Source organism: Herpailurus yagouaroundi, unplaced genomic scaffold (assembly GCF_014898765.1).
Source record: "Herpailurus yagouaroundi ecotype Mexico unplaced genomic scaffold, PumYag 187, whole genome shotgun sequence".
Taxonomy (NCBI): domain Eukaryota; kingdom Metazoa; phylum Chordata; class Mammalia; order Carnivora; family Felidae; genus Herpailurus; species Herpailurus yagouaroundi.
Window position 1 is genome coordinate 6319110 of NW_024412418.1, and position 12353 is coordinate 6331462.

General features: G+C 44.5%; 1 protein-coding gene and 1 non-coding gene across 8 annotated transcripts in view; one reads left to right on the forward strand and one right to left on the reverse strand.

Moving 5' to 3' along the window:
- AGBL2 (AGBL carboxypeptidase 2) overlaps window positions 1–8457 on the forward strand; it is a 47282-nt gene extending 38825 nt beyond the window's left edge. For 3 of the 7 annotated variants that reach the window (XM_040495150.1, XM_040495153.1, XM_040495152.1), the window contains 4 exons: window positions 2056–2181; window positions 2662–2781; window positions 6102–6188; window positions 7725–8457. In XM_040495150.1, coding sequence (XP_040351084.1) covers window positions 2056–2181; window positions 2662–2781; window positions 6102–6188; window positions 7725–7898 — 507 coding nt within the window. In that variant the 3' untranslated portion in view covers window positions 7899–8457. Of the gene's footprint in view, window positions 1–2055; window positions 2182–2661; window positions 2782–6101; window positions 6194–7384 lie in introns of those variants that run through there. The other 4 variants (XM_040495155.1, XM_040495154.1, XM_040495156.1 and 1 more) reach the window with 4 other exon arrangements.
- A 963-nt stretch (window positions 8458–9420) lies between these two features.
- LOC121043988 (U6 spliceosomal RNA) lies at window positions 9421–9532 on the reverse strand. The gene has a single exon (XR_005797049.1). It is a non-coding gene; the product is annotated as a U6 spliceosomal RNA (small nuclear RNA).
- Between the last annotated feature and the right edge of the window lie 2821 nt (window positions 9533–12353).

Sequence of the window (12353 nt, forward strand, 5' to 3'; positions counted from 1 at the left end):
AGAGAGAGAGAGAGCAAGGGAGGGGCAGAGAGAGGGAGACACAGAATCCAAAGCAGGCTCCAGGCTCTGAGCTGTCAGCAGAAAGCCCGATGTGGGGCTCAAACTCACGAATCTTGAAATCATGACCTGAGCCAAAGTCGGTTGCTTAACTAACTGAGCCACCCAGGCGCCCCTGTTTATTTGTTTTTAATAACTTTCCTTTTAGGGGCGCCTGGGTGGCGCAGTCGGTTAAGCGTCCGACTTCAGCCAGGTCACGATCTCGCGGTCCATGAGTTCGAGCCCCGCGTCGGGCTCTGGGCTGATGGCTCAGAGCCTGGAGCCTGTTTCCGATTCTGTGTCTCCCTCTCTCTCTGCCCCTCGCCCGTTCATGCTCTGTCTCTCTCTCTGTCCCAAAAATAAATAAACGTTGAAAAATAAAATAAAAAATAAAATAAAAAAAAAATAACTTTCCTTTTAAAAATCTAGGGGAAAAAATGTGAAGACTCCATGTTTACTACAAAGTCAACAAAATTTTTTAAAAAGTTTAAAACTGAAAAACATCTTTTTTTTAAAAATTGTTTTTACTCTTGAGAGAGAGAGACAGAGTACGAGTGGGAGAGGGGTAGAGAGAGAGAGAGAGAGAAGGATACACAGAATTGGAAGCGGGCTCCAGGCTCCAAGCCATCAGAACAGAGCCCGACATAGGGTTTGAACTTACGAACCATGAAATCATGACTTGAGCCAAAGTCAGACATTTATCCAACTGAGCCACCCAGGTGCCCCTAAAAGTGAAAACATCTTAAGAGATAGGGGTTGTCTCTGATCTTGGGGTTCAAGCCCCATATTGGGTGTAGAGTTTACCTAAAAAAACAAAAACAAAACTATTTCAAGAGATAGAGGTTGTTAAAAAGACCCATACTTTAAAAAAAAAAAAGTGTTTCTTTTTTTTTAAATTTATTTTATTTATTTTGAGAGAGAAGGAGAGAGGAAGAACATAAGCAGGAGAAGGGCAGAGAGAAGGGGAGGGAGAGAATCCCACGCAGGGTCTGCACTGTCAGCTTGGAGCCCGAGTCGGGGCTTGATCCCATGAGCTGTGAGATCATAAGCTGAGCCAAAATCAAGAGTCAGATGCTTAACCAATTAAGCTAACCAGGTGCCCCCAAAAAGTGTTTTTTTATTCATATAGTTTTAGATAGTTTTTTATATTTCCATATATTAAATTTTCTTTGCTCCATCTCATTCACAGATCTTATTACATAGATGATATATTTGTTGTGGTTCATTATGCACATAATTTCATAGTTGCATTAATAAATACCTCCATCATACAAGGCACCTGGGTGGCTCAGTCAGTTGAGTGTCCATCTCTAGATTTCAGCCTCGGTCATGATCCCAAGATCATGAGATTGAGCTCCACGTCAGGCTCCGTACTGAGCTTAGGATCTGCTTGCTTAAGATTCTCTCTCTCTCCCCCTCTGCCCCTTTATCCTACTCCCTACTCACTCTCTCTCAAAAAAAAAAAAAAAAGGGGGAAGAAGAAGAAATAACTCTCTCATAGAGTGAGATTAAGGCTGTGTCAGATGGAACCTGCCAAATCAGACTGGACCCTATAATTTTTTCAGCTGGATTTACAACATCAATATAAGTGTCACCACTCAACAGGTCCCTGGAAAATCAGTCCTGAGCTTCACTTGCTTAATTATTAAAGCCACCTTGTGTAACAGCCAAACTGACTCTTAACTACACACCCAATATCAGTATTGTCTGTGCCTGACATTATTGCCATAAGTAATCTGGTTTCATATTGTAAAGCACAGATATTTGGATATTGATATAGGTGTCCCTTTGGCAGCATACCTGCGATAGTGGGATTTGGGGGTGTTAAATGGGGAGCGGACTCTGGTAACAAGGCAACTGAACTGTTCATCCTCCGAGCCAGCAGCAGTTGGGCACCGTGAGGGCTCATGTCCCGGGGCAGCTCTCCTGTCTTGAGTGTTGTGTAAAAGAGTGCTGCATGCAGGTGGTCATTTCCTCCGGAATCCTCAACGACTAGGTTCTCTGTGCTTTTTGCAACAGTTGAATCAAAAGAAGAAGATGTATAAGAAGAAAAAAAAGAAGCCACTTCAGACTAGGAAACAGCGAAATGAACAGTATCAGAAAAATAATTTGATGCAGGAGTTAAAGTTAACAGAAGATGCCCTGGTAAGAAGGCTCTGTTGCCTACTTCTGTGGTCTGGCTAAAGAGAATTCCAGAGTGGGAGCAGGACAGGGGGTTAACGTTTACTCTCAACCAGAAAGGGAATGGGGAATGGGGTAGAGGGAAGCTATTTTGAATTCAGAGCTCTTCCATGGGTCCTCTGGACATCTCTGAGCAGATTTCCACCCTGGCCCCTGCACTACCCTCTGCCATGGCACTCTGGTCTGGATTTTGGCCATGTCTGGATTTCCAGAAGAAACGGGGGTGCTGGAGAAGTGGTGGCTGGAGCTAGCCCAGGATTGCTGCGTGGCCGAGGTGTCAGGCCTCGTCCAGGCTGGCTCCTTCCCAGTCTTCTCCCAGCGGCCACTGTTTCCTAAAGATGAAAATGCTTTCCGATGTGGGCATTTTACTGTTGGGTGGATTGGGTCAATTATAAGTAGATTAATTGCAATGGATCAATTGAAAAATATTCTCTTTGCACTCAGTCCTTCCAGGAAAGGGCAGGGTTTGCTTCTTCTACCCTGCAAAAACAGCCTACCTTTTTCAGAAATTCAGAGAATGCCAGTTCTTCAGCGATGAGAAATGAAAAACCGAGGTTGAATGAGGTAGTAGTTTTGCCTGACCTTTTTTTTTTTTTTTAACTTCCACATGGAGAATGTGTCAAAACTTTTAACTCCTACACAGAGCGCCTGAGTGGCCCATTTGGGTTAAACGCCTGACTCTTGATTTTGGCTTAAGTCATGAACTCACAGTTCATGAGATTGAGCCCCGAGTGGGGCTCTGGGCTCACAGTGGGGAGCCTGCTTGGGATTCTCTCTCCTTCTCTCTCTCTCTGCCCCTTTCCCACTCTGTCTCTCTCTTGCTTGCTCTCAAAATAAATAAACGTTAAAAAAACACTTTTGGGGGGTAATATATTTAAAGTGTACAATGTGATATTTGATATCTGTACACACTGCGAGAAGGTTCCCACCACTGAGTTCCCACCACTTCACATAGTTACCATTTTTTTTCTTTAATAACTGAAAGTTTATGGTCTTTTACCATCTTCTGCCTATTCCCTCCACTCCCCAGCAACCACCAATCTACTCTCTGTTTCTATGAGTTTGACCCTTTTTTTTTTTTCCAGTTCCACACATAAGTGATACCAGGCAGTATTTGTCTTTTTCTGTCTGGCTTATTTCACTCAGCACGATGCCCTCTAATTTCATCCATGTTGTCACAGATGGCAGGATTTCCTTCTTTTTTAAGACTGAATAATATTATTTGCAAATATTTTCTTATTCCATAGGTTTCCTTCTGATTTTGTTTTTTTTTTTTTTAGGTTCAAAAAAAATTTTTTAAGTAATCTCTACCCCCAACATAGAGTTTAAACTCACAACACTGAGATCAAGGTTCACATGCTCTACCGATTGAGCCAGCCAGGTGCCCCTGCCTTCTGATTTTATTGATGATTTGCCGTGCAGAAGCTTTTTAGTTTGCTCTAGTCCCACTTGTTTATTTTTTGCTTTGGGGATCAAATCCAAAAAATCATTGCCTAAACCATTGTCAAGGAGCCTACCTCCTGTGTTTTCTTCTAGGAGTTTGATGGTTGCAGGTCTTAAGTATAACTCTAACCCATTTTGAGTTGACTTTCGTGTATGATACAAGATAGGGGTACAGTTTCATTATTTTGCATGTGGACATCTAGTTTTTCCAATACTGTTTATTGAAGAGACCATTTTTCCCTGTTGTAAATGCTTGGCTCTTTTGTAAAAAATTAATGCACCATATATTCATGAGTTTATTTCTGAGCTCTCTATTCTGTTCCATCTTTGACTCTTTGTTTTAGATTCTCTGATTTTTCCAATTAGCACATCTGTCCCACAGGCTGAAGAATACAATAGTCCCCTATGTCACTCTTCCCTGTCAATGCCACCAGGAGCAGGGAAACATTAAAATCAGTGGGGACATTGACACTGCTTTGGAGTAGACACCACTGAAGTCTGACCACGGATATTGGTGGTTTGTGATTTTTTTACCCAGAGCATAAGAACAGGTGGTTTCATCATCTGTCCACCCCTGCAGTCAACAAATTGTACTGTGTGACCACCACACGCCACACGCTCTCCTGTGTGCTGGGAATGCAACATCGAACAAAACACCATCTCTGCCTTAGGGACCTTAGAGTCTACTGGGGATTTTAACAAAGAAGCAGTAAATTACATCACAGAGTAGGATGCAGAAGGAGCACAGAGGAAAGGCACCCAATCATTTTTTTAGTACTTTGGAATTATGTACCTATAAAATACTTGTGTTTTTTGGGGAAGCGCCTGGGTGGTTCAGTCGGTTGAGTGTCCGACTTCAGCTCGGGTCATGATCTCGCGGTCGGTGAGTTCGAGACCCACGTCGGGCCCTGTGCTGACAGCTCGGAGCCTGGAGCCTGCTTCGGATTTTGTGTCTCCCTCTCTCTCTGCCCCCCGCCCCACTCATGCTCTGTCTCTCTCACTCTCAAAAATGAATAAATGTTGAAAAAAATTAAAAAAAAAATTTGTGTTTTTGATGTATAAAAACAAGTTTCGGTGGGGTGCTTGCCTGGCTCAGTCAGAAGAGCATGCAACTCTTGATCTTGGTATCATGAGTTTAAGCCCCACATTGGGTATAGGGATTACTTAAGTAATAAACTTTAAATTTTTTTTTTCAATGTTTATTTATTTTTGGGACAGAGAGAGACAGAGCATGAACGGGGGAGGGGCAGAGAGAGAGGGAGACACAGAATCGGAAACAGGCTCCAGGCTCTGAGCCATCAGCCCAGAGCCCGACGCGGGGCTCGAACTCACGGACCGCGAGATCGTGACCTGGCTGAAGTCGGACACCTAACCGACTGCGCCACCCAGGCGCCCCAGTAATAAACTTTAAACAAAGTAAAAATAAAAAAATAAGGGCCGCCTGGGTGGCTCAGTCAGTTGAGCATCTGACTCTTGATTTCAGCTCAAGTCATGATTTCATAATTGGTGAGATCGAGCCCTGCGTGGGGCTCAGCGCTGACAATGCAGAACCTGCTTGGGAGTCTCTCTCTCTCTCCCCTTCTCTCTGTTCCTCTCCTGCTCACACAAATGCTCTCTCACAAAATAAATAAACGTTTAAAATTTTTAAAAATAAATAAGTTTTCGTATAATAGTATACAACTCTTAGTAGACAGGGTGCAAAATAGGCCCTTTTCCTGCAGAATGCTACCCTGTGTTTAACAGTGACATAATGAGGTCTCACTCTGTCACACCAAAGAACCCCTACCGAGCTGGCTCTATTAGGCATGGAGGGCAATGTGGTGTCTGGTGTGACAGTGGCAAGATCCCAGCTTTCAAGTCCCTCTTGAGTTCAAATTCCAGCCTTACTGTCACTTTCCTTGAGTTACTGAACCACCCTGGGACTCAGTTTCTGCCTCTAAAATATTGGAGTAATAATCTCCACATCATAAATGTTGAGAAAAGGAGATGTGAAACTGTGTAAAATGCCTGGCATCTGGTAGGCAGTCCATAAATAAGTAGTTTCCTTCTTTTCTTTGAATTACTGTTCATTTGTGTCTTGACTCTCTTTCCGTGTTACAGCATTGTAATGAATTAACATGTGTGAATAGAAAAACACTCAATGTAGGGGCGCCTGGGTGGTTCAGTTGGTTGAACATCTGACTCTTGATTTCAGCTCAGATCATGATCTCACGGTTTGTGGGTTCGAGCCTTACATTGGGCTCTGTGCTGACAGTGTGGAGCATGCTTAAGACCCTCTCCCCCTCTCTCTCTGCCCCTCCCCTGCTCTGCTCTGACTCTCTCTCTCTCTCAAAAATAAATAAACATTAGAAAAAATTTTTTAAATGCCACCCAATGTATATTCTATATAATCACATTCGTGCAAGTGGAAAATGTAGTGAGAAAGTGCTCATCTATTTCAGTTACAGTTACATGGAAGAGACAAGGGCACCTCGCTGGACCCATCAAAAATGACCTTGATTCTGACTAAGAGTAAAGAGAGATTGCAGGTATGTCACTAATCTATATATACACACCTATACGCCAGCAATTAATTTGACCTGGTTTTCAAGTGCCTTGTGTGATCCGGGGGGGGGGGGGGGGGGATCCATGGTGCACAGTTCACCTCCTAGGGTTGGTGCTGCTCGGGGCCCGGCTGAGGCGGTTTGCCCCCTGCGCAGCTACACAGCCCCTGGCCACCAGGGGGCGCAGCCCACGAGGCACCCCAGGATAGGAGGAATCCCCCCCTAGAGCTCAAAGCTTGCCGTGGAGAATTTAGTTTTATTTCAACAAACATTCGTTCGGCGGCTATTATTTTGTAACTCCATGGCGGCATTTCAGGTGAAACAGCGATCGTGAATAACGCATTGGTTCTCAGCCCTAGGAGATGGTAACAACAAACCCCGGGCGCCGCCCTCAGTCTCAGTCGTGAGGTGTTCCCGGCCAGTGTTACCAGTGATCGTTCGATACCGAGGATTGTGAATGGTTTCCTTTTTAAAAGGACTAAGAACGAGTTCATCGTTATGCCCTAATAACATCTCTCTTGCTCATTTGCACTGGCATATTCCTTCCTGAGAAGGAGGAAAAAGAAGTGGAGAAACAGCTAGTAAGCTGAGAGCTCTGGGTATGTCTCTGGGCGGGTGCAGCTCACGTGCGCCCGCGGCGAACAGCGTGAGCACCGCTGGAGTAACGTGGGCAAACTAGAGAGAATGGACGGCTCTCCCAGGGTGACGTCCCTGCTGGCTTCCCAAGGCTGCTGTTCGGGACTTCTCAGGTTGGCGCTCCCGGGTAGCCATCAGTATCTTATGGAGAGTCTACGAGGGGCAGGGCCCCTTGAGGACTGTAAGACATAATCCCTCCCTTCAGTCCGCCATCCTCCGGGAGGATGAAGTCCAACCCCCGTGGCCTAACAGAACCGGGACAGCAGTGGGAAGAGAGGTACAGGGGAATTCAAATCAGAGAGGATTTCGGTCCTGACAGGCAGATGAGCCACGAACTGCCCCCTTCTCGTCTTCAGCATTCGCTCAGGACGTCGCCAGGTTGCTCACACCGTATCCCACAGCTGAAACCTGCTAATTGGGCAATAACACCTAACGGGGGATTCAGTTAAACCCAGAGTGGCGGGTGAATGCCATCCAGACCTCTACCTTCCTTTTCTTACAATTTCTGGTGGAACGTTTCTCTAACATGGGCGTTTAACTTGCAGGTATAGGTAAGCAGAAGTGAAAACAATGGGGCAGCCTCCACCTTGAAAGACCAAGTTCTTCCCTCTGTGTAATGTCTCTAGGCAGCTTATGAAATGTAGTCGTTGAACTCAGGGCAATTAAAATATTGCCCACGGACCAACCCTTCTTCGGCTCTCTGAAGGATTAGGGCAAATGCTTGATTCCTCTGTGCTCTGGAACAACATCAATGACTATACTTCGGCATTTGGGGAGAAACGCAAATACTTCTCACTAACTCCTGGTAAAACCAACCCCAACCCTAACTATGACTTCAGAAATCGCAACATAAAGTGATTCAACTTTTATATCTTGTTTGCCCAGACGGAGAAGCCAAGACCCACAGTGTCGTGCTCTCCCAAGAGAAGCACAAACTCCAGCCAAGAGCCAGCTGCAGATATGAAGTCACACTGGTCCAGGAACAGATATCCTGCCACAAAGAGAGGCCGCGCCGCCATGACGGTTTACCCCTCCTTGCACATATACACGTACCCATAGGGGGCCTTGGCCACACAGGAGCGTCATTGGCAGTGGGGCTAGACATGTTTTGTAATGAGGGGAGTTGTGTGACTTGGGGTACTCTGCGTTGTGTGCTCATGGTGCACTGACCTTGCGCTGTGTGCTTACATTGCATGCATGCCCTCAGGACTCATACCTCACGAATCAGGTTTTTTTTCATAAAGCAAAATTATATTATGATGTATACAAAAGCTTCCTTTATCAGAAATTGAGGTGTGTGTTCATGAACCCACAGCACAGATATACCTCATTCTAACCAATAGATAGTCTTTCTAAAATTATGTGCAAATTAACTTTAAGAGCTCAAATTCTGTTTTAAACCTATTCTGGGAGTGTGCTGTGTTTAAAAAGTCTTGCGTCAAAGCTTTCTGGCAATGAATGGTCAGACTGTGATTATCAGATTGGCTCATGGTGGCTCATTGGCTCATACCACACAGAGAGAACAATTCGTGTATTCGCCAGTTTAGTCTTACATATCTTATGTTCAACACGGTTACGTATGTTTTTTAACCCATTGATTAAAATTCTTTCTCTCTAACCAGTTGTTTCCTTTGATTGATCGACTGCATAATCTTAAGTGAACAGGTGTTTCATATTGTAGATCTCTCGTGAGCACCGAGCACAGTCAGCGGACTATAGCCTGTCATGTTAACAGGCTGGAGTCGTGTTGAAGAAGGTCCACTCTGGCTCATGCCAGGCCTCCTGCTCTGACTTTCCCCTCTTCCTGTCACATTGGATTGAAAGTTTCCTGGTGTGTTTCTCACGATCGCCTGTAAACTCCTTCAGCCTCCACCCCTACCTGGATGACTAATGATTAGGACCACATGGCAACACAAATTCTATTACAATTCCAGTATCTGTGCCTTTTAAAAAAATTAATAGACTTGGGGAGCCTGGATGGCTCAGTCGGTTGGGTATCTGACTTTGGTTCAGGTCATGATCTCGCAGCTGGTGGGTTCGTGCCCCACGTCGGGGTCTGTGCTGGCAGCTCTGAGCCTGGAGCCTGCTTCGGACTCTGTATCTCCCTCTCTCTCTCTGACCCTTCCCCACTCATACTCTGTCTCTCCGTCTCTTAAAAATAAATAAACATTAAAAAAATTATAAATAATAAATAAATAAATAAAATTAATAGACTTTATTTTGAGAACAGTTTTAGATTTACAGAGAAACTGAGGAGACAGTACGGAGAGTTCCCCTATATTACCCACCCTTCCACCCTCCACATACACGGTGTGTCATTTAAAAAATTTTTTTTAATATTTTGAGAGAGAGCATGCACACATGAACAGAGGAGGGGCAGAGAGAGAGGAGAGAGAGAATATCAAGCAGGCTCCACACTAGCAGCATGGAGCCCAACGTGGGGTTTGATCTCACAAGCGTGAGATCGTGACCTGAGCTAAAATTGAGTTGGACGCTAAACCGACTGAGCCACCCAGGTGTCCCTATGTGAGTCTTTTTAAAGGGAATCTGCTCGAGCTCTTTTTCATTTGTTTGTTTGATTTCTGATATGGAACGCTTCAGGAATTTTCATCTCTTCCTTGCCCAGGAGCCATGCTAATCTTCTCAGGATCTGTATCCATTTTAGTATATGTGCTGCCGAAGCAAGCAGGCACCTGCCTGTTCCACACCTTACACCCTAAAACCTAAAGCACATCCAAAACCCCACTTTTTGTCCCTAAGAGGATATCTTTCAAGGACAAGTCCCCAGACAGCTACAAACTGCTGAGGGCAAACCTTTGTATGAAAGTTGTTCAGAAATAACTTGTCTCTTTTGGAGAAAGTTTATAAAGAGCACCCCAGTATGGTGATGTTTGTGGAATCAAATATCAGAATATATGATCAGATTTTTTTTAAGTGCTTTTTGAAAGCAACAAACTCCCAGGGGAGTGGGGGAGAGCTTCCTGAGGGATGGGGTCTGAATGCTAAGGTATTGAAAGGGAAGAAGGAGAGAATCCATGTAATCCAGACACGGCCTCCACATCCAATAATTGCCAAAACATTGTGGCAGTTCCATTTTGAGACCTGCTCAGCTCACAGTCAGGCCTGCAGAGGGGTAGCTGTTTGTTTTCTTTAGAAGAAAGCAAGCCTTCCTGCTTGGATGGTTAGGAAGAAGTGCCTCCCCCCAAACACACACACACACACACACACACACACACACACACACACACACACACGATTTACATGCTGCAGCATCTAGCAGCCCGTGTGCCTTTCTCATTTTGCTTTTGGTAGGAGGTTGGAAGGGTGCCTCTAGCTGGAAACTTATTATTTTTTTTAATGTTTATTTATTTTTGAGAGGGAGAGACAGAGTACGAGCAGGGGAGGGGCAGAGAAAGAGGGAGACACAGAAACTGAAGCAGGCTCCAGGCTCTGAGCTGTCAGCACAGACCCTGACTCAGGACTCCAACGCATAAACTGTGAGATCATGACCTGAGCCGAAGTCGGACCCTTAACCGGCTGAGCCACCCAAGTGCCCATAGCTGGAGACTTTATTTTATTTAATTAAAAAAAATTGTTTTAAACGTTTATTTATTTTTGAGACAGAGAGAGACAGAGCATGAATAGGGAGGGTCAGAGAGAGGGAGACACAGAATCTGAAACAGGCTCCAGGCTCTGAGCTGTTAGCACAGAGCCCCTCTCGGGACTTGAGCCCATGGACCTTGAAATCATGAGCTGAGCCGAAGTCGGCCACTTAACTGACTGAGTCACCCAGGCGCCCCGCGTAGCTGGAAACTTTAAAATGACAAACTAAGGTAATTGATTTTGTATGAACATAATAAATCTCATGCTGCAGGAGAAACAACCCAAAGCGTCTTGATCACTAAGAGTTAATCTTGAGAATGGAGCATTTTAGTCGGGTCAGAGGCCAACATCTACCTTATATTCAAGAGTTGTCAACAAAGGTTAAAGGCGGCAGGGTGTTGCCTGGCTGGCTTAGTTGTTAGAGCATGTGACTCTTGACCTCGGGCTCAGGAATTCGAGCCCCACCTTGGGCAAAGAGATTACTTAAAAATATATATGTATTTAGGGGCACCTGGGTGGCTCAGCTGCTTAAGTATCCAACTCTTGATTTTGGCTCAGGTTTGTGAGTTCAAGCCCCATGTCAGGCTCTGAGCTGACAGTGTGGAACCTGCTTGGGATTCTCTCTCCCTCTCTCTCTGCCCCTCTCCCTCAAAATAAATAAATAAATAAATAAATAAATAAATATTTTTTCTAAAAAGGGAAAAATAATCTATATCCTATTTTGTCGATAAGTTAAATACACAATCACTAATGGTATGTTTTAAGATTCAAGAAGTATTTCAGGTAAACCTGTTTTCTTTAGAAGCCTTACTTTTGGGACCATGTAGTCACAACCAAGGTCCTGTGGCAGTACTCGTTTCTGTTTTTGGAGAAGTGGCAACTCTTGAAAGTGGTAGAAACAAGTCCAAACAGGTAAGGTGATGACAGCATTACTCTTAAGTTTCTGATGGAACATTAGATACAGGAACATTGTATGGACACAGAGGCTCCTTAAAAAAAAAATCTAGGTATTTTTTCCCCCATTTGTCAATGTGATCTTTGGTTTAGTTATGTTGTCACCAATTTTGATCCCAGCTTTTAGCAAAAATGCTACGCAGAAGGCTCTGCTTTGCAGAAATAGAACTGCTAACTTCTGGTTTTCCAGGTTGTTCTCCGACTAGTTCTGCTTTAATTACCTAGAATGGCAGAGATGTTTCCAGAGCACAGAGACTTGGGGCCTTCTGCACAGGATGCCTTTGATGCCACAAAGCCTACTCTGTCCTTTAAACTACAAAGACAAACTGTAAGGCATGGCTAGGTTTAGCTGAGCTACATTCCACCAGGGACACTTCTATTTCTTAGTGGAATATTCCTGGGGAAGATAAACTCACCCTTGTTCATGCTTGCCGAGGTCCAACATCTTTTATCCCCTTGCCCTCACCTCCATGCTGCCTGATCAACCACAAGGAAGCTCAGAGGTGATTTTCCTCTTTAAGTGGGTTCCAACTTAACTCTGTGCAGCTGGGTCACATGGTCTCTGAGAAATCAGCTTCCACAAGACATTGGGTTCAGAAAGGCATTGTTTTAATTAGCGTGTCTACAAGACAAAGCTCTAGTGACAAAGCGTGTAGCACATGTCCAGAGGAACAGTTGTGCAGTAAGGGTCAAAAGAAAGGAAGATCCCTAAGAACATAGAAAGAAATAGTAACAACTTGAAAATTCAGACTCCCTGCTATACTTCTTCCCTAAGATATGTGCTACTCCCACAAATCCATCGCAAAGAACGCACTGAGCAGTGACTGACTTGGGAACGACCAAGAGTGCAGAGACGCGTGAGACGCCATTCCTGCCCCATGAAAAACTAAGACTTGTTCTGCGCTAAAGCTTTAGAACATGGTAGTGGGTTAAAGACAATCACCAACTTAAATTGAA